Source organism: Scophthalmus maximus, chromosome 19, assembly GCF_022379125.1.
Source record: "Scophthalmus maximus strain ysfricsl-2021 chromosome 19, ASM2237912v1, whole genome shotgun sequence".
NCBI classification, from domain to species: Eukaryota; Metazoa; Chordata; class Actinopteri; order Pleuronectiformes; family Scophthalmidae; genus Scophthalmus; species Scophthalmus maximus.
Genome location: NC_061533.1, coordinates 3,134,832 through 3,160,501, shown reverse-complemented (window position 1 = coordinate 3,160,501; position 25,670 = coordinate 3,134,832). Strand labels below are relative to the sequence as shown.

The window sequence follows — 25,670 nt, the reverse complement described above, 5'->3', positions numbered from 1 at the left end:
GTGCCAAAGTTATGATTTGTCTTGTAAAGGTAGGCGTCACTGCATGGAATTGAGTCATTCAGTATGTGTAACTGGGGTGTACATTTCTGAGATGACTCTTGTGGGTGATTTTGAGACGGGGAGGCTGTTTGGTCCACTGCTGAAGTACTGCTGACTTTGCTAACATCACACACACCTGTGACAGAAGTCTTATTTACTTGTGGTAATTCTCTAGGTTTATCTGCCTGGGATGGCTGCCTTGAAAGCCGGGCTCTCTGCGGGGAACCAGAAGTCACAGTTGGGGTAGATATAGTGGGTAAACTCCTGATAGAAGTTGGCTGTGCTGGAAGAGTTGAAGTGCTGTCTCCTTTACTTTTACTTGGTGGGGTAGGCAGTTTCCTTCCCACCTGCACAGGTCCTGGTATTTTTGAAGCTGAAGCAGTCTGATTTATTTTTGAAGTCTCTGAAACCTTGCTAGACACTGATGGTGATGTGGCAGGTTTACTTACATCCGTGTGAGAAGACATTCCAACGACTCCTCCAATAGCTGAAAATGGGGAGCTTGACTTCGGTCTTGGTTGATCTGTAAGTGTATCATCTACATGCGCAATCCTGATTTCAGGAATTTGGTTAGATCTGTTTGGAAGGATTTGTGTCAAATAGCCCCTTGGAGAAGTTGAAGGTGAGGATGTAAGCACATTTGCTATCCCCTGATTCTTCCAGTATGGCCCCCCCTGTCCCCCTTTTGGTGTCTTTAAAGTAAGATCAGCTGCCTCCATTTGCTTCTCTTGAAAGGTGTAACTATTTTGTACTGATTCCACCATGACCTTTTTCAGTTTGTATACCGTAAAGTCAACAGGCTGCTCTTCTTGAGAAGATATGGATTCCTGAAACATTTGAGAGAAGCTTTCCAAATTCATGTTCATTATTTTTTCACCTTTTTTAAGGGCAGAAGTTAGGTCCATGGGTGTGTCTGGAAGCATTAGCTTCTCATGTTGCTGGCCTGGACTCCAGAGGCTTCTGTCCTCAGGGTAGAGGGGGATTTTAAAACCACAAAGGGTCACTTTGTCTTTTTCATTTTGTTTCAGGATGTTTGCAATGTTTTCAGTGATATTACCTAAAGCCTGTACATCCTCTGGCGCAGCACAGGCATAGAGATGTCTGCCAGCTCTGTCCGTTAGAAGTGAATAAATGTATTCCTCATCTGTATAAACATAATATCCACAGTCTCCAGCTTCAGCTGGCCACCACAACCCTTGCTCCAAAAGCGAAATCCATTGTTGATACCACTCGGCATCTTCAAAAAGCATTTCGTCATCTCCTGCAGAACTGCTTAAATCCATGGCACCACGTGTTAGATCCATTGGACCTTTTTTTGTAGCAAGTTGTTTTAAAAATGCCGTTGCTGATTTCAAACCAAAGTCTGAATCCTGAACAACATTACTATCAGCGCTTTTTTCCACAACTTTGCTGAATTCATTTAAACTGCATTCTGTAAGTGACTGACATCTACTGAACCGTGTCTTTGTTTTTTCTGTAGACAGATTCAGAGCACTTCTTTCAACAATCCAAGGTTTTAGGTTCTTATCAAGATCATTCAAGTGGTCACAGCTACTCCAGGAATTCTTTTCTCTGCAACTCATATCAAACAAAACAAGATCTTCATCTGGCTCAAGAAAGCGATTTCTGCTCTCAAACAGGTGCACAGGAGCATCCCTCCAGGGATGTGAGGGTATATTGAAGTCACTGATGTCCATTTGTTTAGGGTTAAACCCTTTGTGATTCTCCCATTGGGGTTCTTTAACTGTGGGTGCTTGGCATGCCTGGTAGCGTTCCTGAACTTGATTAGCAAGGGCTTCAGCAAGGGCATAATCATTGAGTTGCTGCCACAGAAGAGCTTCTATGAGACACTGATGCTCGTAGAGGTCTGGTGGAATAACACCATGTTCTGTAAAGTTGTATAAAAGATCCTTGTAACCATACTCATGTGCAGTTCCATACAACAGACGTTGAATTTCGTCAAGATAGAGCTGGGTTGGGGAAATTGTAGGATCTTGCCGAACCTGAGACTGCAGAGGTTCTTCATGGGTATCTGCAACAACAGCAGTGGTGAGTGACGCTGTACTTGAAGGGATATCCTCCTTACTCTTTGGTAGTAAATGATTAAAAATACCTTTTTCGCTTTCCATTCCAGTGGCAGTAGTGCTACTGTCACTGGTGCCTGTTTTGAAAATGCTGGATAGCAAACCAGGAGATGTGCTATTTGTGTTTGTTTTTGTTTCCTCCTTCCCAAGCTGAGGGGTTAATGGCTGCTGTGTCTTTGATGAAGGTTCATCTGTGACACTAAAAAGACCTGAGAGGAAACCTTTTTGAGCTGTACTTTTTAAATCCTTATCTGTGGCTACATCTTGGGATGAATGAACCTCCACTGGTTTGATTCTTTGAATCTGTGGTCGCCCCTGTGCTGGACGTGGATGTTGTTGCTGTTTTACTTCAAGGTTTACCTGATTAGCAGGTGATGATGACTGTTCCGTGGTACCTGATATTTTGTTCAATAGGTCAGAGAATATTCCCCCTGTATCAGACTGGGCTGTATTTTGCCCTGACTTAACAGATGGTTGACCTGTCTGAGTAGGCTGGGGTGACTGTTGTTGTTGTTGCTGTTGCACATTTTCGCCAGACGCAAGCTTCAGAATGCCTGAAAGCAAGCCTCCACTTTGACTAGGCTGTTGGGTTGCTGGATGTTGAGGACTTGCCATTTTGCCAGGTTGTTGTTGTTGTTGTTGTTGTTGTTGTTGAGGTGATGTCTGAGCAAACAAACCAGACAAGAATCCTCCTTGCTGACTGGGTTGAGATGACTGTGGACCAGCAGACTGACCAGGTCCAACGACATTTGAAATATTGCCCTGTTGCGACCCAGTCTGTGGGGTAGGTGGTTGTGATACATTATCAGAAGATGCCAGCTTGTTAAAAAGCCCAGACAACAGTCCACTCTGTTGTGGCTCTGGTGCAGAGGAACCAGCTTGTGGAGGAATCTGATTTTGCCTCCGCAGAGGTTGTCTGTTACCTTGTTGGGGTTGATGCTGGTTTGGATGACTAACAGGTGACTGCTGCTGTGCTGGAGGTGTAGGACCTGTTGAAAAGAGCCCAGAGAGAAAGCCTCCCTGTTGGTTAGGTGGCTGCTGGGTCATCTTAGGGCCTGGTCTTTGTTCCTGTTGAAGCTCTGATTGACTTCCCGATGACTGTGGGGTGCCTGCATCTGCAATTTTGTTGAAGAATCCTGTGAGCATCCCTCCAGGACTACTGGGGGGCTGTTGTGGAGGAACTTGGTTTTGTCGTTGTAAATTCTGTCTATTGCCCTGTTGCTGATTAGGTTTCCGTCCAGATGGGCCACTCTGTTGCTGGTTTGGGGAGGGCTGGGCTGGGTTTACAGAACCAGAGTCTTGACCCCCAATTCCAAAAAGACCAGAGAGGAAACCTCCCTGTTGAGGAGGGGCTTGCTGTACTGTTTTTTGGTTAGTCTCTTGACCACCAGGCTCTGACTGAGATGGAGCAGGACTAGGTTCCACAATCTTGTTAAAAAGTCCTGAAAGCATGTTACCTGATTGCTGATTTGCTTGTGTAGATTGTGTAGCCATAGGTCCTTTAGGTAATTGGGTAGCAGTTTCTTTAAATTTCATCAAACCTCCAAATAACCCACTAGGTTGGGGTATTGTTTCTGTTGCTTTAGGAGGCGGTTTCTCTGTTGTTTCGTCAAGTTGTTGCTGTTGGTTTGGTTGTTGATCTGAGATAACACCGCTTCTCTGTTGCTGGTCAGGTTTACCTTTGTCAGGGGGGGGTGCTTCTGCTGACTGAGTATGAGAAGTGGTCCCTTGACCAATTTTTTGTTGAGGTTTTTCCATTTTCACTGCGTGGTCAGCCACTTCTGGATGCGAGTCTTGACTGGACTGTGTTGGCTGAGACACAGTCACTGTGTCTGTAGATTTTTTTAAGAACCCAGATAAGACTCCGCCAGGAGATTGCTGTGCAACAGCAGATTGTCCTAGCTTTTGAGTTGGAATTTGGCCAGATTGGCCTCCTGGCAATGTTGACGGGGACTGATTTGTAGGAGCAGAAACACTGTCAGAGGCAAATTTTAAAAATCCAGACAACAGTCCACCTTGCTGTTGTATGGCAGAACTCTGTTGTGCTTGGGAAGACGGCTGGGTGGGTGATGAAAATAGACCTGAGAATAACCCACCTTGTTGAGGCTGACTATCCCCTGCCTGGGGTTTCTTGCCAGATGACACATCTTCTGTTGATCCCAGCTTCAACAGTCCAGAAATAATTCCTTGAGCCGATGAGGCTTGTGGTCGTGATGTGGCATGTTCCACAGGCTTGGGAGGACCTTCATCTTTAGATGTGACATTTGCTTCAGGTTGGATATCTGTCGTGCATTGGGAATCTTTTCCTGACACTGTCTGCTCTCGAGACAGTTCTTCTGCTTTGCCATCAGTGCTCTCTGTGGTTTCATGGACCATTTGCTCAGTATGCCCTTCAGTTTGAGAGCTGGGTTTGGTTACTGTCACAGTAGGAGTCATTTGTGGCTTTGCTGGTTCGTTGGCGGGTTCACTTGGGGCCACCTTAAACAGATTGGAAAACCATCCAGTTTCAGCATTTCCTTTTGGTACACTTTCAAGAAGTGAAGCACGACTTGGAGAGGGAGTTCTTGCAGGGTTTGGGGATGGACTTTTTGGTGGGGCATTGGCATCTTCGCCAGATGCAAATTTAAGAATCCCCGAGAGCACACCTCCATCTGCTTTTGGTGGGGTATTTTCAGAGTTGAAAAATGGGATTTTGAGTTTGCTGCCTAAAAAGGACTCCTCTGCAGGCTTGGTGTCAGTCTGCGGGGGATTTTCAGGAGGAACTGTTGATATGAGGTTAGAGAAAGACTTCTTAAAAGGACTGAAGAATCCTGTTTCCTCTGAACTGCTTTCAGGTTTTGGTTCAGATACTGTAGGGGTTCTTCTTTGCTGAATATCAGGTAGTTCACCAGATGACTCCGTTTCTGGCAGAAGCTCTACAGACCCACTTCCTGTTTCTTGCGAGAGCTCAATCGATCCACTTCCTGTATCTGGCAATAACTCAACTGATCCACTTCCTGAACCTGGTCTTGTCTCACTCGACAACTGTCGCTCTGTTTGTGAGCCATCTCTATTAGGACTAGGGGTTCTGCTTACAGACCCATGCTGGGATCTGCTGCTTGCTGCAGACCCACTTCTTTGCTCTGGTGGTTGAGGTGATGGGTCCCTAGATGGTGGTGCACTGGAAAAAAGTCTCAAAGGACTAAACCTTCCTAACATGGATTCAATCCCAGATGTGGATTGGTTAGCAGTGGTTGCACTGCCTTGTTCCTCTGTGCTAACATGCGTTGACATCGGATCAGTGTCAGCTTGCCGAGTGGTTTCAGAGGACTGAAATGGCAAAAGAGACTGAAGGGAAAACTTTTTTTCTGTTGTGGGCTCTTGAGAGGCAGGTGGAACTATGGCAACTGGGGGGGAAGTACCACCACTTTTGGGAATAAATGAAAAAAGCTTTGAAATGCTTGACTCCGGTTGGGGTGATGCTTGGGTAGCAGGTGGATCTGTTGCGGTTGTACCAGAGGTTTCTGTGGGTTCCGCACTAGCTTTAGGGATCAAAGACAGCAATTTTGACACACCAAAGTCTGCCTGTGCTGGTTGAAGGGATTGAGTTTGGCCAGAGAGGTCTACCTCAGTGGTAGATTTTGATCCTTTGATTGAACTGAATAATGAGCTCATGACATTCTTCACTCCAGTTATGCCCTGTTCGGCAACACTGTCCTCCTTAACTTCAGGTTTGACTTTGTCGCTATTACTGTCTCCAGTTTGCACAGGTTTAGCGTCGGTTGGTACTGCTGGGAGTTTTCTTCTTATTGGTTTAGGGATTGACTCCAGGTTGTTGACCTCTTTCTCTTTTACAGCCAGGTATTCAGACACTGAGTGAACCAAGCTCTGCAGTTCATCCATTGGATCTACATATTCATTGCTTGGCTCCTCTACAGGAGACAACATGGGATCTTGTCCACAACATGTTCTCCCTTTGCTTGAATAGCCTTGTCCTCCATAAGGCGACATATACTTGTCTGGGTAGTAGTAACCTTCATATTCATAACTATCATCCCCCTCAGTGAAGGTCAGGTCATATAGTTCCTCTTCCGATCCGAAGGAATACTGCAACTCATCTGAACCATCCGAGCCATATTCACTCCTTATGATCCTTGCGGCCTCTTCCCGAGCAGCCTCCTCCTCACGGAAAGCTGCATAGCTTTCAAGCGTGTCCTCTAAGGCAGTTTTGGCCCACAGTCTGGTCTTGAAGAGTAAACTTTCTCTGTCCGACTGCTGTCGCAGCTGTTTGACAGAGGGAATTATATCAATTTCAGGAGGGGACACTTCATTCTCGAAACTGCCGGCTTCCTTATAAACTAAACGTACTTCTCCACTACCAAAGCCACGTCTCTCTCTGTGAGACCTGCCATCCGGCTCATCGGTATCCTCAGGCGATAGTGCATCACATTCCACCGTTTGATAGAACCTGCTGCCTTTGGACGGGCTGTCGCCGATTCTGTAGATGATGCTTTTGTTTTCGTCCTCCCACATTTTCTGCTCGGGGTCTAAGTAATCGTCCAGGACACCTGAATCAGGCACTTTATATTTACTCTCCCAATCCTCCACACCCATTCCCGAGTCAACAGGGATTATTCTAACTCCACCCTTACAGTTTGATCGCCTGGATTCAATTAAGAAATAAAAGTGGCATGCAGGAAGCGTTGGAACACGATGCAAAGAAAAAGAAAAGAGAAATTAAGCATTAGACGTGAAACAAAAACAGTGCAGCGCATGTAAAGAAAGTGTTTAGACAAGAAACGGAATAGCAACTGAAAAAAGCCAACTATGTTGAAGGAAAAGTACATTGTTTAATAGTGTGTAAATTAATCCAACGCTGGTGCCTATGAACATGAAGAACTTAGTCATGTGCAGTGTGTGTGTGTGTGTGTGTGTGCGTGTGCGTATTTGTGTGTTTACCTGGGCCTCCTCATTTCTCTATAGTCTAGCTCGTAGCTCTGCACGGACTCAGACTCCCTGGACAGGGTCTGGTGCGGGACCCTGCGTCCTATCGGGTACTGGTGCACCGACGAATTCGTCTGGGACGTGTTGTGGAACCGTGGAGGCCTGTTGCTGGTCTCGCTGCGGTAGTCGCTGTCGCGGTCGTCCATCGCACTGTCGTGGTCATCGAACGCTGGACGACAGACAAACACAAACACGCGTTCTAAATTGCAATATTAATATATGTGATATACAGATGCATTAGGTGGTAAACCATATTAGATGATCTTCCCACTGCTCGTCATTACTGTGAAACCCTTTTGTCCAATCTGATCACACACCATGAAACCAACTTATTAAGTACACGGCTGTGTACAATGTTAAATGTAAAAGGAAAGAAATAAAAAAAAAAGGTTGTTTGATTGACATTCTGACAATGCAAATCCTCAGAGGTTGGAAAGAAGAATTCACAATATACAATAAGACTAGTTAGAATACTAGTAGAATATTTAGCTCCCTCTTGTGGTGGAAAAAAATACAACACAAACAATGGACATCAAGGTGACAACGACTTGAACGAGAAATTTGATGAATAGAATCGAATGCCACATGAGACGTGTCAACAAAAAATTGCTTATGATTTGTTTGAGGTTACATGAGTGTTACATTTCAAATCAAATCAAGACAAACAAAGGATACCGGCCAAACATGCAGTGGATTTTATAAAAAAACAACAACATAAAAACAAAGGTAAATAGCAGTCCAGTATCACACGGGAGTGGGAGGAATAGAAAGTCACACATGGGGGGGAAAAGAAAACAACCATTATACGTACTCTGCTGTTCACTCCATCCAAAATAACTCCAACTGCCTGGTGGCATGGAGGCAAACGTTCAAAAAAGGGATCAGGGAAGAAAAGTGATTACTGAAGAATCAAAACCAGTGACTGTTGACTAGCGTCGATGGCCCAATGAGAATGGGACGATAACATGGGACGGAGGGAGAACATCCAGATCTGTGATTCACGGAAATGATGGATGATAAAAATCAGCGAGAGATGGAAACTTCCACAATATCGATTTTTTTAAATCCAGTATGAGACGGTGACAACCCACAATACAGCGGCAGGGGAAAGTGGTTTCACATCAGTTCTTCAAGTTGTGTAAATCCCATAAAAATGGTCATAACAAAAATGCTTTGTCTCGAAGAAAAAATAATGTATTTTGTCCAAATTAGAGTCGTGGAATGATTAATTCATGGCGGCACAGACTCGCGTAAACTTTCCCGTGAAAAGTTCAACGGCAGGAATATGTTCTGAACACTTACAGCACTGAGAGGGCACAGAGGCCGTCCGTCTTCTCTGGACCTCGTCCTGCAGTGGATACTTCCACCGGAATGGAAATAGGAGAGGAGAAGAGAAAGAGATGAGTGAATCAATAGCTATATTTCATAGCAATATGGCACATTTCAGTGCAGTATTTATTCATCGTATTTGCTGTGACAACCATCGTTCGCCACTAGGTGTCAGCAGAGGGCAAACTGGGAAAGGGAAACTGCAACATGACTGCAAAGGGTTTGGATATAATAATAATATTAATATGTGGTAAACCTAATTATGAAGAATACTCGCAAAAGCATACAGAGTCCGTAGTTATCTTGTAAACAATCTTTACAAAATACACACAGACTTTAATGAAAACTAGATTTCAATGATTTCAGATGCCTTGTTTTCTTCCTGCCAAAAATATATTGTCCCAAAAAAGTTACTGTCCCAAACGTGCCTGGACGCAGGAAACAGTGAATACACAATGTTTGTCATGTTGTTAGACACAAAATCAGAATACTAATACTATCCTCCACTGCTTTTAAAAATTGGTTTCAAGTGACATTGAGGGTTCATATCTCTACCTGAAGAAAAATAAAGTTGGGATTCCCATCCCTAACGGCTAAAGAACTTCTGACTCATTGACAGCACATGGACATTCGTAGTGAGCTCACCTCGTCGTGTATCCGCATGGTGTTGATCCGCTCCAGTTTACTGGTCCAGTACTGAGCCTCGTCCTCCGGGATATCTGGACAAGATGGATTGACGAGAATACAAAAATAGATGCTTTTAAAAAAGTGAGAGGAATCAAAAAAGAGTGACAGGACAACAGAGCAGAGTGGAGGAAATGCAGACACACGGGCAGGACGGAGGCGTTGAAAAGACACAACGTGAGCCAAAGAGCAAGGACAAGTGGAAGACCCCTCGCTCTCCGATGTAGCTCCACCCTCCTCCTCCAACGCTCCCCCGTCCCGTCCCGTCTCGTCCCATCCCATCCGACACTGCTCGACGCGGCCCCCATCTTATATTTATGTGTGTTTAATAGCTGATGAGGAGGGTTTCCTTTTGGGGGCCCCGGAAATAGAACGAGCAACCTCCTCGGGGGGCCGCGCGGGACGTCCCCCACAGGCAGAGGAAGACAAGGGGGACGAGAATAGGACGGAACAAATAATATGAAACTCCGACTTTAGTCTCTGGCCAAGTTAAAGAATCGTTGTTGTTGGAAGACATAATTAAATCTTAACGTTTCCATGTTCTTCTCTGTCTGAATATTTTATGTGCTATTCACATAAGGACATTTTGCCAAACAGATTCCAAATTGTTCTGGGCCACTGCAAAGTTGCACCTTTTAAATTTCTTGTATGATGTAATATTTTACATCCTAGGCCTGGATATGTTGCTTCTGCTGTATCTGTAGTCGCAATAGTACACTGTTCATCTTCACCACTTTATATCCAATTTGAATAAATGAAGAGTAAGGTTTCTATTATCGAAATGCCATATTGCTAGACTGCAGGGATTGCAGGGATTGTCTGTGGGGTTTTGGTTTGTTGTGTGATATGTGCTTGTTGCTCTTTAAGCAAAGAATTCAATAAAAAGAGCTTTGAAAGAAGACGAGGGGTTGATTGGACCTGGCTCAAAATCTCAGGCAAGGCCCTTAATGCAACCTGATGAACCTGCCGACCGCTGATATGTAACCGATTATTGTAAGTCGCTTTGGACAAAAGTGTCAGCAAAATTAAGCAATTGTTAAAAAAATTATAAATTTAAACGAGGCGGGCGTCATGTGTAATGTCCAAAAAGATTAAATAGACGCACCAGACCGTCTGAAGTAGTTCTCCTCGTGGTCCAGCAGAGGGCGCACTCCATCAGCACGTTCCAATACATTTGAACGAATTGCATGTCGCGTCAAATTCGTTCATAATTAGGTTTTTACGGGAAAAAGTGACAGCCCGAAGTTCAACTTACACATTCTCATACTTTGATAAAGTTAGTGCAAGTGTGTGCAAACTAGTAAGTAACTTCTTTCTCAGCCAAGTGAATTTTGACATATATTTATCAATATTTGTTGATTGGAGCTTTCGATATTGTTATTTCTAATATTTTATTGCAAGGTCAATATGCTGACCCTTTGCTCTCTATCAGAGTTTGTCATTTTGATAAGTTATTGTAAAACCTGTGCTCATTCATATTATAAAAAAGTTATTATCACATTTGAAGTTGTTGTTTTTCTTAATTTTTAGTGAAACCATCATCTTTTTTTTTTGGCGGCTTGAGATTAGAAAATCTGATTGATCGTGCTTGTGTGTGATTTTTATCGCGAGCAAATGTGTGTTTGTGCACACACGCATACCGAAGGGCAACTCGAAGCGGGTGTCCAGCAGCACTTGGTGTGGCGTCGGGTTGGCGGTGCCGCAGACCTCGTCCTCCCTCATCAACACCTCGGAGTCCAGAGACGTCCACTCGCCTGGTCCCTCCTGATGGGACAGGAACAGCGGACGACAGGGAGGAAATAAAAGAAAGAGGTCACAGGTGAAGGAAACAAGGATAAAACAAAAGAAAGAGTAACAGAAATAACCAGAGCTGAGGACGAGGCTGGGGCCTGAGGAGGAGGAACGTGGTTCAAAGATGAATCAACGCAATGGCCGTGAGCGAATTATCGTCTTCTTCCAACCCGAGCGGAGAAGACAAACATCTACGAGGCTGAATTATTAACGACTGCATCACTTTCAAAAACTCTCCGGAAAAAGGTGGAGACGGTGAGAGTGTGTGTGTGTGTGTGTGTGTGTGTGTTTATTGTGAAGGGTTGCTGTGGGCTTGAGCAGCACATTCTGTACCGTACATGAAAAAATGTATTTATTTCATTATTCATCCGTGAGTACAAACACAAACAGCCAGTGGCGAGGGAGGGGGCGAGGGAGGGGGCCACAACATAGCTCCTTCGCCTCTCCTTCTTCCTGTTGCAAAGGTATGATATTATTAGTTTTTTTGTTGCTGAATTGGCAATAACCAGTGTCACCGTCAAAAATAATAGAAACAACACTGTTTCGTAATGACGTCGCCATTACGTCATTTACGTCACATGACGACCACTGATTGGTTCATCTGAATGAGATGTGCATCGTGTCTCTAATCTTACCGGTTGCAAAAAGCGAATGCGTTACCACACTACATGACATCATGTTTTGACTTCATGGTGACGCCATGATGACATCATTCCTAGTATAAGATCATTTGTGTGAAAGAAGGAGGGTGCGTAAGTCGTGTGTGTGTGTGTGTGTGTGTGTTGGATATGTGTGTGTTGGATGTGTGTGTGTTGGATGTGTGTGTGTTGGACGTGTGTGTGTTGGATATGTGTGTGTTGGATGTGTGTGTGTTGGATATGAGTGTGTTGGACATGTGTGTGTTGGATATGTGTGTGTTGGATGTGTGTGTGTTGGATGTGTGTGTGTTGGATGTGTGTGTTGGATGTGTGTGTGTTGGATGTGTGTGTGTTGGACATGTGTGTGTTGGATATGTGTGTGTGTGATGTGTGTGTGTTGGATATGAGTGTGTTGGATGTGTGTGTGTTGGATGTGTGTGTGTTGGATGTGTGTGTGTTGGATATGAGTGTGTTGGATATTTGTGTGTTGGATATGTGTGTGTTGGATGTGTGTGTGTGTTGGATATGTGTGTGTTGGATGTGTGTGTGTGTTGGATATGTGTGTGTTGGATGTGTGTGTGTTACCTCGTCGGACTGGTGGATGGCGTCCAGCGGAATCAGCGTCGTGCCGATCATCGTGTCCCAGATCAAACCTTTGTTCCACAGCTCCACCACCAGACCGGACTCCAGGTGATTGATCTCACTGGGGAAAAAACGCAGAACCACAGAAACATCATTCCTTTGCCTAGAAGTTATCTGAATAAACAACTGAACAAAGCTGCAGTTGAAAAAAACACCCTGGTTTTATCTTTTAGCTTCATACACGATGAATGTGAGTCTTTCCATGAATAATAAATAACAAATATACCAGGATTTTAATGTTTCTTTCACATATGGACTTTTCTGTATCTTTTGCCCACATACATTTATCAATATGTACTTTTTGTAATTGTAATTTCCCAGGTTTCTAAACTCATTTTCCCAGCATGCTCTGAGGCAAAGTTAAAATTCAGTTCTAACTTGACTGCTGCAACTTTCTTTGGCACTGTGCAATTTAAAACAAAAATAATTTGCCTTATATTAACGATGGATGAACTTTAATTGCATGGAAAACTTCAATCAAATTGGATTAAACTGTTTTCATAATACAATAAATTAATCCAACACAACAATAACAAAATTAACATGATGCATATTTATCAGTCAAACATACATGAGTAAGAACTAAAGGGTGAATAGTTGCAACAGATGCTTAATAAGCATGTTTACGTTACATAAACAGGATTTTTTACATGAATATAAAATACATAAATCTCAAATCTTTGGCTTGTTTTTTTTGTGTGTTCATGCAACTTATCCTTATTGAACTTTATTGAAGACAACAACATTAAGATGCCCACATTGTTAAAAACACATGCAATAAACAAGTCTTGTTAACCTTCTTTACGAGTTAGCATACTGAAACTTAATCATATTTTACAGTGTACACACAATGCAGTGATCCCTCTGACACACTAGGACCTCATGTGCCCGATGCACCTTCCCCCTCCTGTCAGGTGAGGAACGTGGACCGATCGTACGGTAAAGCAGCGAGGCTGAAGTGATGGCAGCCGTCACTCTCTGACAGATACCAGAACGCAGCAGAACTGTCTCAAAACTGTCTCCAATGCTCATCTGCATATTCATATTCACCGTCCCATTCAAATTCACATCGCCTCGGTTTGGCTGTCAGTCATCGCCGATGACACTTCAACAGCTGGGATGATAGAGAGAGAGAGAGAGAGGAGGGTGGGCGGGCGGGAGAAACTGGTGGGATGTGTGTGTGTGTGTGTGTGTGTGTGTGTGTGTGTGTGTGTGCTGCAGCCAGCCGATTATGACTCGAGTCATAACGATGACGTTCCTGCCTCTTAGCATGATTATCGATGACCATGTGTCCGCTCACTTGCATGATGCCACGAGATAAAACACATTATATCTGTGCCAATGAAGATTGTTGAATTTTTTAGAAATAGAATGAGAGCAGTGTGTGTTTGTGTGTCTGTGTGTGTGTGTCTCTGTCTGTGTCTGTGTGTCTGTGCGTGTGTGTGTGTGTCTGTGTGTCTGTCTGTGTGTGTGTGTGTGTCTGTCTGTGTGTGTGTGTGTGTGTGTGTGTGTGTGTCTGTGTCTGTGTGTCTGTGTCTGTGTCTGTGTGTCTGTGTGTGTGTGTGTGTGTGTGTGTGTGTGTCTGTGTGTGTGTATGTGTGTGTGTGCTTTACATCCAACTCCGGCCTTGCCCTCCATCACAGCCCATCCATTTTTGAGGGAACAGTTTGTTGCAGCAGGGGAAAATAAATAGTGTATTTTTATCGTTGGGAAAAATCACACTCGGACCTCGAAGGCGTCTTACAACACACCTACACGCTGTCATCTATTGTTCAGGAGAGGAGGAAGAGATTGGAGCGGGGACTGAAAGGAGGGAAAGTTACGAGGCAGCGGCTGAGCGCGAGGCTTCGTAGGAGTAACGCAGCGAAGAGGGAGGAGACGGTGAAACACAGTTTTTCCTTCTCCTGTGTAGAAAAGCTTGACACCCAGATGTTTCTTTTTAAACGGAGCCAATCATTGTCAACTGCTGTGTGCCGGGAATTTCAAATGTCCTCGCGTTTCCTGCTCTGACGAGTCACGTCATCAAACACAACCTGTGGTTACAGACGAGGTGAGAAAATCCCCCTGTGGAGTAAAAGGGAAAAAAGAAAAATGGAGGAGGCGGAAATTATTAAAGGGAAAGTGCAGTGATTTTGAAGTGGGGTTTGTATGAGTTACCTATGCACAGTTAATATGTGACCTCGTGGAGACGGTGATCAGCGATGTCCTCTAACGGAGTTCGGAGGAGAAGTGGAAGTAGCGTAAGTCTGAGTCCCACTGTTGCAGAGGCGACCGCCCAATTTTAAACAATATCTAAAAATGATATATATATCCGTTCCATTGTACGCTGAAGGATGTATTCTTTTCACAGCTCAGACAGCCGTTTAAGTTTGCACTTTCTTTGCAAGTGTACTTCGGACCACGTGTCACTGCGCCAACTCGCGCCGGCCGAGTATCGCTCCGCAAATCAGCTGTTGGACTCAAAGCTGCCGCGGCGAGTTGGCCCCCATTTCACTGATCACCATCTCCATAAGGTCACGTATGCATAAGTAACTCATACAAGCCCCAATTCAAAATCACTGAACTGTCCCCTTAAGATTTACCTGCATTTTTAGATCTTTTCTTTCACTTTCCATATGTTTTTCCACAACTAGTTCTCTATCATCTGTGGTTCACGCGTTGCACTGAGGTCCAGCTCAACAAGGCACGAACCTGAAGTAAAGTCAAAGATCTTCTGCTCACATAAATCAACTCTTTTCGCCAACGTTTTCTTTCACGCCGAAAGTCAAAAAAACACTTTTAGAGTCTTATTATTATCAATTTAGACTTTCCCTAATGAAATTTGTTGTCATTCTCCAGTTGACCTCGTCTTAAAGTGAAAGACAAACCTCTTTTAAATGGCTGAACCTCTCCAGACCTCCCAGTACAGTAACATGCTGACCTACATATCGAGGAGATCCCTGAACCGAGGTGAGGAAGAACGAGCAGAGAGAGAGAGAGAGAGAGAGAAGGCCGATGACCTCTGACATGATAACGGTAATCAGGTCAGTTGCATGTGAGGCCAGAGAGGTAGACGTACAGAGAGAGAGAGAGGGTGAGGAGAGGAGGAAAGACAGAGTGATGGAAGACAGAGATGAAGGGAATACAACAGAAAGCAAAAGAGAGAGAGAGAGAGAGAGAGAGAGAGAGAGATTGAATGTGATTGAGCAGAGACGAGCATGTGAGGTCTGGTAACGCTGAGTGTAGAGAGAGATCAACGTTCAACTGCTTATCCCCTTATCTCACACACACACACACACACACACACACACACACACACACACACACACACACACACACACACACACACACACACACACACACACACACACACACACACACACACACACACACACACACACACACACACACACACACACACACACACACACACACACACACACACACACACACACACACAGAGAGAGAGAGAGAGAGAGGCTGCTGTCCAGTAGCCTCCCGTGTATATAATCAGATTTAATACAGAGTAAGAATAAGAGGCAGCAGACGATGAGCGGATCGATGCTGCACGACGACGACGGCGATGTCGCGGCGAACGCAACCTCCTGAACAATGTTACAGGTAGAAAATAGCACAAAGATTTATAGCGTTTTGCTTCTTTAACCAGGACACGCGGACGTCTGGTGCGTTTTCCCGTCTCTCTCCTCTTATTCCTTCACCTTTCTACACATCTAACATAAAAGGCGGCAGCAAATGTGTGAACCGTGAAGGACAAAACATGTCAGCTCTCGAGTCCCCGCGTTCATCGCTGCCCACGGCGGCACAGTGTCGACCGGCACGTGCAACTCTTACGTACTCGATATATCAGTCGTGTGGAAAAGCACATTTTAGTTTCCAGCCTCTGTGACGTCATTGTCACGGGGAAATTGCGGTAAAAGGTTCTTTATTGGATCGTCTAAATTCCACAGAAACATTTTGTTTTCTCTCTCTCTCAAAAAGCATTTTCATTATGAAAAAAGGAAAATGCATTCACCTTGGACACATTCACTCAAAAGTGTTGCAGGGGAAAATACAAAACTAATTGTGGTTAATGCTAAGTTTTCAACGCCAACGCACACTGTCAGACGGCGACCACCGACCTGAACAGAGAATGAATTTGGGGTCAACGCACGCGTTTAAACGATCTTGTGAGTTACCATTTTAACACTCAGATCCAGAAGCCGGTAAAAGCACGATGGTTAAAACAAGTCCAACTTGACTTGTGAGGACACGTACTGTACACTACACGTGTCTCCAGCTCTTTTTAATTCTTCTTCACCTCTCGTCGGAACCTTTCGGTCTAGGTAAACAGACGCAGTTGCAAAATTTCCACTCCGAACCTCCGACGGTGCGACCGCCGCGCCCCGGTGAGCCCGACTGCTGCTAATGAGACCCGGGAGTTAATCAGCCGTTTAGCATAAGAGGTGCTGGGGTTGTATATAATTATCGACATCTTCACTACGGTCGTATTGGGAGGGAAGGTTCACGAGAGTTGAACTGATACAAGGTGGGCCTCAGAACGATGAGACCGCACATCGTTGAATCTCCGACATGCAGGAAGGAAGAGACGGGTGTCGTCTGTTCTTTGTCTGAAGCGGAAGAGGGGGGGTCTTATGTAATCATGCAGATCCACAGTCAAATCTCTCCCAATCCCTCTAATCAAAGTGTGGCGGGATCAGTTCGGAACGAAGATCCGTGTCAGTTGAACAGTGCAGATTTAAAGCTGCGGTGTCCGTGAGAGAGAGAGACAAACAGAAAGAGAGCGAGAGGGCGAGAAATTCATGTGCTTGACGAGCTCAGCTCAAATGCAAAAACAATGTTCGGGAGAAAAATAAGCCTTCCATGGTTTAGAATGATGGGATTTCCAACCAGCCTAAATCAGGATTTGGAACGATCCCGTCTCCAACTAGAATACCTGCGCCGGTCCACTTACATTCTATCAGGTCGCACCAAATTTACCACACTCGTAGATATCTGTCCCTAAATATGCCCGATTTTTTTCCCATCGAGATCCATGACTTATTCCCTGGGAGACCTGTGAAGATGTCATAAAAGGCCCTATCATGCAGTGTTAAAGTAAGACCTGCCCCTTTGTTCTGATCCACGCCGATTGACGTGGTTCTTTCTTGGCCCCTGTCTCATCCTTCCACCAAGTTTTGTGGAAATCCGTTCGGTGGTTTTTGCGTAATCCTGCAGACAAACAACTTGCGAACTTCATCCAGCTGGAACAGAGGCCAGGTCAAAGGTCTCGACGATACAAAGGAGGGAAAAGAAAAAGAGGATAATGGACCGGAAAAAAATCCACCTTCAAAAAATCCAATATAGAACATTTTTTGCTTCCCTATACCACGCAGCCAGATATAACCAGGAGTCAGGCGAGCTGACAAAAGCAAATACAAAAAGCTTTTGACAACTGACAAAAGAACCTGTGACAACCTGTGATTTATTTCTGAACATTACACCTTTTACAGAGCCAGCACACACACAGGTCCGACACCCAGCGGACGGTGAGGTGGCTCAAAATCACTTACTGCCCCTTTAAGCATGCTAACGAGTGTGCTAAATCAAGGTGCTGATTACATAGATTACCAGGAAGCTAGCATTGTTAGCACTGACGTTAGCATTCAGCTCCAGAGCCTCGAGGACACCTGCAGACTCTTCAGTCCAGTTGAATTCTGAATCTGTCAACACAGTGAGGACTTTATTCCGCATTGTTAATGAAGTCAGTGTTTTAAACCACACGACCGTAACACAAGGAAAACTGCAGGCACCACTCTGAAAGTCCATTTGTGTGAGAAGAGAGCCAACCCACCGCACCAAAATGCAGGAGCATTTCAGCAAATAGTGGTAGGATTTTCACAATTGCCCCATCACGAGCCAAACCACCTAACATTAGGCCCGTTAGCCTGTCACGGTTCTTTCTCTTTGCCCACACGTACGCTTGTCTCTTCTCTATGGAAGAGTGTTAGGGCCAGGGCCAAGAGTTTTAATATTTATTTATCATTTTGAGAAGAAAAGACGAAATGTTGAGATTAAAGTCGAAATGTCGCGATTAAAGTCTAAACGGCCCTAAACGTCCGTGTTGTGGTCCCAGTTCAGCTGTCACACATCCACGTCAACTAACGTTAGCGAAGCTACGCTAGCTTCGGTAACCGCGCGCCTCTCTAAATTCATCGACGGCTGTTTGCAATCGAACGTTATCGTGTCCGGACACACGTTGGCGTTCACGTGCAAACACCCGTAGTCACCGCGTCGTCTCTTCCAGATTCCGCCTGTCAACAACAACATCGTAAACTGTACATATTGGTTAGCGGCTAGCGTTAGCTTAGCAAACTGGCTAGCAAAGCATCCACCTCCGGTTGTTTGGTGCTGCTGAAAAGTGCTTCCGGGTCACAATTTTTCGACTTTATTCTCGAAATGCAAGATTTTTTTTCTTCTTATGCCTGGCCCTAATACCCTTCATTGCTCCTCCCAGTACTGAACACGTCATCCCTAAAAAGAGTTTCTACCCCAAAAAAAGAAGCAGCCCTATGCTTCAGAGACCATAAAGAGTGAAGTGGGATTTTCTAAATCAGCTGCATCTGTACTTCATCTCCCCCTGCGGGAATCCGGCTGGGCCTGGACAATTCATTAGATTTACCACTGAGTCGCCCACCTATCTGGGCTCAGCACGTCATTTCACTTTCTTACCTGCTCCGGCCACAAATTTCAATTTAGCAGCCTGCATCAGACGGACAGGGTCGGGCTGGAGTCCCACAGGCGGCGCCGACGCTCTCTTTCAATTTCATTCAGCCCCATTAAAGGCCAGCTACAGCCAGTCGGGCTACGGCAGTGGGGTATCTGGCATGTATTCATCCGAAGGGCTGACACACACTCCGACGCTCCAATTCCTCTCTGCATTTGTCTTAATACGTGTCAAGCGGTCGGCGCACGTACATGCTGTCGCTGCCAACGTAAGTGACGACCCTGAGGCAAGAGGCAACGCGCAAATACAGGACTGCCAAGGAATGCCGAGGCCAGAGCCAAAACCGAGATTCAAATCGGCTGAATCAGTCGAGCAGACTGTATTCTAATAATTGATATATGATTTGACGGATTTGAATTTGACCCTTTTCGTGTGTGTGAATATGAATAGAATTGTCAGATCATTCCCTTGAGTGTTTTGAATACGTATATTTTTCAGCAGCAGACGTCTTTCTGAAGCAGCTGGTGCTGAGATACTGAACATAAACCGTCTTATATCTGCACTGTGGAGTGTGAGGGGCGTGTATTGCTCAGTGGAAGGCGGCACGCGGGGCAACGACCACCAAATTTGAGGTTTTCCCACTCACATCAAATTCCTATTGATTTATCGTTATTGTGCACAAGAGGGGGAAAAAAACAAAACATGAAACCTACAGAACAACAAATTATTGTCCGGGTGATACTCACAACATGAAGTCTTGCTCCCAGCACGGCTGGTCCCCGCGGACCGTGATGGTCGTACTCTTCACATTTTGCACTTTTAAAGTCACGTATGCGTTGAACTTGTCTGTGTAGGAGAGAGAGAGAGAGAAAAAACAATCATCAACAATGATTCAGTTCTAGATCATAGTTGCCAGCTCTTTCATTTGATGCTCTAAAAAAACGTAAGGTGAGTATGTCATAACATTAATATTACATCTTATAGAATTGTTCGTGTATTTACAGTATGTACTTATTTAAATCTTGTAACCTAGTGAAAAATGTCCCATGTTACACAAAAATCATGATTTATAAATTCCTTCTTCTGCCCTGTTTCTGCCGTCACGATGCTCCACTGACCGTCTCGTTTTAATGATTGAACTACAGGCGGAAATACGAAATCCCTTCTCTGACATAACAATGCTGCAAATATAGCCATTATTCTATGAGTGGAGCAGCGTCTCTGGAGCGGATGAAAAGAAGAAGGGGAACAAAAAAACAACAAAGGCTAAGACTCTCCCACCCACGAGGGGTTTTTCCAGACAAATGAGAAATAAATAAATGACCTGCATGGAAACAAAGAGGGAGTGAAGAAGATAATGCCAGCGAGACATACGATTTTGTGCAGAATTTCATTATATACACTAATATAAAGGAGGATATGACCCGGGCAATACATTATGCTTTTTTTTTTGTTAAATCACCAAACCGGCGTGTAGCGCAGAACTGTCAGACGACATTTTTCAAATGTAAGTCAGTTTTAGGGGCCCTCAACATCCAAGTCCTCCAATAGACTCCAACAATAGCGACAGTATGAAAAATTACCCACAGACATTATCAGAGGTAAACGGACTGTATTTATAAAACGCTTTTCTAGTGTTATTGACCACCCAGAGCGCTTCACAGTACAAGTCACAATCCATACATCGCTGGAACAAGCCGTCAGAGGCAATTAAGGGTTAAAACATGACAAACAAAAAAACATTCCATTGAGTAATAAGTGGATGCAGAACAAATATATGAATAAGAAAAAGGTAAAAAAACCAAACCTGTTCCCTGCGTCTGCCTCATTTTCCAAGATCGTGTCGCTATTAACTGTAAAACAGGGAACACTTTGTACCCGGAGAAGGCCACTTCACACGGTGAACCAGAGACTCTGACGCTACATTTCCTCATCACACACACTGATGGCTGCACAGGGAACTACATGACCCCTCTTTCTTTTGCGGTGACGCCGGTACACTTTCCACACTTTAATATATTCACTTTCAGTCATGCCAGAGCCACGTTCAGTTATTCTACAGAGATCGGCTGGTGCGCAGATAATCACCCCGTCTGTCTTTTCACCTGAAGCTTTTTCCCCTTGTTCTCATTCAGGGTCGCAGATCAATGTTGGCATTGCAATGCTCTTAGAAACATCAGCTTAGGTTAGTTTTTTCTTTCTACTGCAACTTCTGTTCACACCCCTTTTGATTTCTAATTCACGGCCTGGTTGCACACTTGCGGAAGAGGATTAGGGCCAGGCATAAGAAGAGGAAAAATGATTGCGAGATTCAGATTTTTTTTCATTGAACATTTAGACAATAAAGTCGAAATGACGAGATTATAGTCGAAATAGCCCCAAACGTCCGTGTTGTGGTTCCAGCTCAGCTGTCACACATCCGCGTTACGCTAGCTTCGCTAACTGCGCGCCTCTCAAAATTCATTGGTGGTTGTTTTGCAGTTGAACGTTATCGCGTCAGGACGCACGTCGACGTTCACGTGCAAACTCCCGTTGTCTCCGTATCGTCTCTTCCAGATTCAGCCTGTCAATCCTAATATCGCAACTTTACAACTTGGTTAGCCGCTAGCGTTAGCTTAGCAAACTGGCTAGTGAAACATCAACAGCCGCTTGTTTGGTGCTGCTGAGAGGTTCCTCCGGGTCACAATTATCGACTTTATTCTCGGAGTAGTATTTCAACTTCATTCTCCACATTTCGACTTTACTCTCGACAATTCAACTTCATAAATCTTTCTTCTTCTTATGACTGGCCCTAATACTCTTCTGTACACACTTTGTGTGTGTGTGTGTGTGTGTGTGTGTGTGTTTGTTTGCGTCCTGTTCCCTAACTGAAAGGTTTCAGCATGATGAGCATAACCGCATAAGCGGTTGAGCCAGCGGCCGCCTAATCCCTGCTTGATTACCTTCCTCGAGTAGCCCAGTCCAGGACGAACGGCGAGCCGAATGTACGCGAGATGGAGAGAGCACGAGTGGTGTTGTTGTGTGTATTTGTGTGTCCTTGTTCATCTGTGTTCTCTATCTTACAGCCACTTTTCTTTTTGAAGAGGTGACGGTAAGCAGCCTCGGTGGATTGGGGGGGGGGGGGTGAAGATGAGGTGACGGACGTGAGCGTTCAGCTGCATACATGAATACATTACAGACACGGGGGGTTTCGGTTCCAATTCCCAGCTCCCAATTTGGCTGCGGCTCCGCGTTGGTGAAATACCTGCCTTCATTAAGCTCCGAGTCTTAACGAAGACTTAATGGGTTCCATCCTTTTTATCAGCAAAATGCAGTGTGCCAGAAATTCAGGGGGTTATTTGGCTGAAAAACAAATATGTACTGTAAGGTGTTTGGTTTTACTTAATGCTCGAGTTTAAGCTCTTGAATAGAAAACTATTGCTAAAAAAAATAGCTTAAGGCTGATCGTGAATTCTCATTTGCTAAAACTCCAAACCCTCAATATGTCCATTCAAATTAGTTTTCCTCCGTAAATCAGGCCGTATTTTGTCTTCTGTAGGTGCTTGTGTTGACCATGAATGCATGGCTGCAGGGGTTTCGACGTGTCATCGAGGGTTTTTACAGGAAATAAGAGTAAAAGCTTTTTAATGAGGTGCAGCATCTGAGGCTTTGACGAAAAGATGAAAAGACGAGCTTCATATAGAAGAATGAGAGGATAAACCTTATTAATCACTACAACCATACACTCCAGTTCTCATCCTGTTTGTTCCACATCGCGCTCCAGTCATTTTCTGTCATTGGCACATAAAATTCGTCATGAAATGACATCTGAAAAAGAGGAATATACCTTTTTTGTTCGGTGTTCTTCTAGTAAGCGAAGGTAAAGCAACCCAATTGCGACACTTCTAAGGCTGCTGTGGATCCATGTAACATTTTTTTTAACGTACAGGTTAGAGTCACTACGCCCCATAGGGACCTCCATCTATTTTCCCAATAAGACTAAAGGTTAATGCAGTAGTAACCCTAGCACATGGGATCCTTAGCGTACATTAGGGTCTTGTGTTTTTGGAAAACACATTGTTGCATGCAGACGTATTTCTTTTGGGTATCCAATTTCCTTCTCAAAATCCCCCCGGGGATCTTTTGTTGATTACATTGTCCTGCTTCAGCAAAGACGGCAGGGCGACACTGAGCTAATAAAAACCTCACAGGGGAAAAAGAAAACACTCCCAACTAACAGAGCACACAGGCTACTCCTTCCGTGTGTTTCTTCCTTAATCCTTATTTATCCAGTGACGATGACTGAGTACTTGACCCGCTTCACAACCCGTTCACACATCTGGGAGCTCCGCCAAAGAACTTTGTCTTTCTGATCAACGACTCAAAGTGCACGTGCCTGTCCAGGCTACTGGGAGGATTCCCTTTTGATTCAGCGAATCTAAAAGTTAACCATGTCGTCAAAGGTAATCTTAAAAAAACATTTGATCAAACTTCAAATGTGCCTTTGCTTTCCAAGAATATGCTGCTCCACTTATACCACAAGACATCTGGAAAAACGAACCATGACAGATGAGTTTGATCACTGCTCAAAGGATTTCTGACGCTATCTAGACAGATGCTAAAAGGGAGTCAATGCAACTGTTGTAGTTTATTACACCATACTAAAAATACATCCTATCTAATGTTTCCAAGTAGAAATAGGCTCTGAGAAAAGTTTACTTTAAATGAATAGTTTGAGATTTTGGGGTATTACCCTAGAGATTTGCAGAGTGGGTGCCACCGGGAGCAGGTTAGCCCAGCTTAGCATTATGATGGGGTTAAGGAGGGGTAAACAACTCGCCTGGCTCTCTCCTTACAGCACCACCAATGCCCAAGAACCAACATATTTGTTTAGCACTGTACAAACACAGTAAGTTGTGGTTTGATGTGGGGGTTTGTGTACTGGACTACGTCCTGGCCAGGAACAATAAACGCTGGTCAAAACACAAAACACAAGGTTTCAAAACCGCAGCTAACAAACCACCAGGTGATGTTCGTTGCCACTTGATTTGAACCAGAATGTATCATGGGAATTATTATTATTTTTCGAAGTCAAATTTCTTCTTATTGCTAATGGAGACACATACACTATGAATCTAAATGTAAATCAGAGTTTTAACCTAGATTGTATCCTGGTATGAGACACGACAGGAAATGTCACCTGTAAATGTCTCCCCACGGCGCACAGCTCTGCACTAATCACAAAGGCAAGACAGGGAGGTGAAAAAGGGTTAATCTGGAATAATCCATCATTCACTTAATGTGGGTTGCCAGGTCTGTGATGAGGGTGGACAAGGGGACTGACAGGGTGCAGACAGCCCCATTTACTTCCTGCGCCGACGGTGGCATGAGGAGAAAATTTGAAAAACACATCAAAATTGGACAGGTCACAGGAGAAAGTCAGGAAAAAACTGAAATTTGGCATCTATTTTCTTTGACACAACCAATGCTGTCATCAAATATGTTTGAATGACACAGACTTCCATAAATACACTCTCACACACACACACAAGCAAAAAGCTTGTGGTGGAGAGCACGTATCCCAGCATGCAGCGGGACCCTCTTGAGGGGAGCACTCTGCGTCATTTATAATTAAGTGGCAATGACTTATGAAAATAAATAAGTTATATTCTGTTACACGTGGACGTCCGCAGCGCGCCCAGGCAAGATGACATTTACCAAGGCCGTCTCCGGTAATGAATACTCTATTATAGGTGTCGAGGGGATGAGGAGGTGGAGGAGGAGGTGGAGGAGACCTTTCGGTAAAAGAAGGGAGCTGAGGGCGGGGGTTCTCCATTGTGACAAAACCTATCAAGCTTTTTTTAAGCCTCCTTCAGCTCGTTTTGATTTCACATCTATATGGTTCATTCTCAAGTTCAAATTCAAGTTCAAGTTTACTTTTATTGTCATTAAATATATATATTTATATATATTGTGTTACATGCCGGAGATCTTGAGTTCGAGGCCAACACGCACAACACATGATTGATTCACGTCCCCCTCTTGGCTTTTTTCACAAATCTCACCCTGGTTAAGTATATGTTGCTTGTTTGGTTGCTTTTATTCGTTTTTTGTAATATTCATTTATACTTTTATAGAGCAAATGATTCATAAATAAGACTGTTATATATATATATATATTAGAGCCCAACCGATATATCTGTCAACTGCTTTGAGCCCCTTAAATGTGCATATACTGTATGTTTACATTTTATGTAAAAAAAACGTTTGTTATAAGTTGTATCTGGTGGTATTTGTTTTTTCAATTTATAGTTATTTATGATGAAGCTCATGGTTAAACTAAAATATCAAGCCTCAATTGCATGTCTTTGTCACAAAGGTTTGCGAATGACATTTTGAGGTAATAAAAATATATATATATATATAAAAAAAAAAATATATATATACATATATATATATATATATATATAAATATATATCGGCCGAAAAAAAACGGCCCCCAAAACCCCATATCGGGCTGTAATATCTGTAATATTTATTCACTCTATATTATCAGACTTGGACTGTTTAAGGAGTTTGACTCGCTTGCAAAGTCATTAGTGTACATTCTCGGGGGACCATGAACGTCTGGTACCAATCCATCCAGAATCAGATATATGGATCAGAATAAAAACGGTACAATGTGTCTTAAATCTTCTAACTAATAAAGTGACACGATTTCACGAGAACCATCTCTCAGGGGCCGTTCACCGCTGGGGGTTTGAGGAGGGCTCCGGTAGAGCAGCCGACTCCCCCGAG

The 25,670-nt window shown here is 44.1% G+C and overlaps 1 protein-coding gene across 1 annotated transcript in view; it reads right to left on the bottom strand.

Moving 5' to 3' along the window:
* Positions 1–25,670, bottom strand: part of LOC118313384 (protein unc-13 homolog B-like) — a 121,575-nt gene that overhangs the window by 82,022 nt on the left and 13,883 nt on the right. The window contains exons 3-9 of the mRNA XM_047329251.1: positions 19,640–19,739; positions 12,134–12,251; positions 10,760–10,883; positions 9,081–9,154; positions 8,409–8,466; positions 7,918–7,953; positions 7,062–7,275 (exon numbers count right to left, since the gene is read on the bottom strand). Coding sequence (XP_047185207.1) covers positions 7,062–7,275; positions 7,918–7,953; positions 8,409–8,466; positions 9,081–9,154; positions 10,760–10,883; positions 12,134–12,251; positions 19,640–19,739 — 724 coding nt within the window. The remainder of the gene's footprint in view (positions 1–7,061; positions 7,276–7,917; positions 7,954–8,408; positions 8,467–9,080; positions 9,155–10,759; positions 10,884–12,133; positions 12,252–19,639; positions 19,740–25,670) is intronic.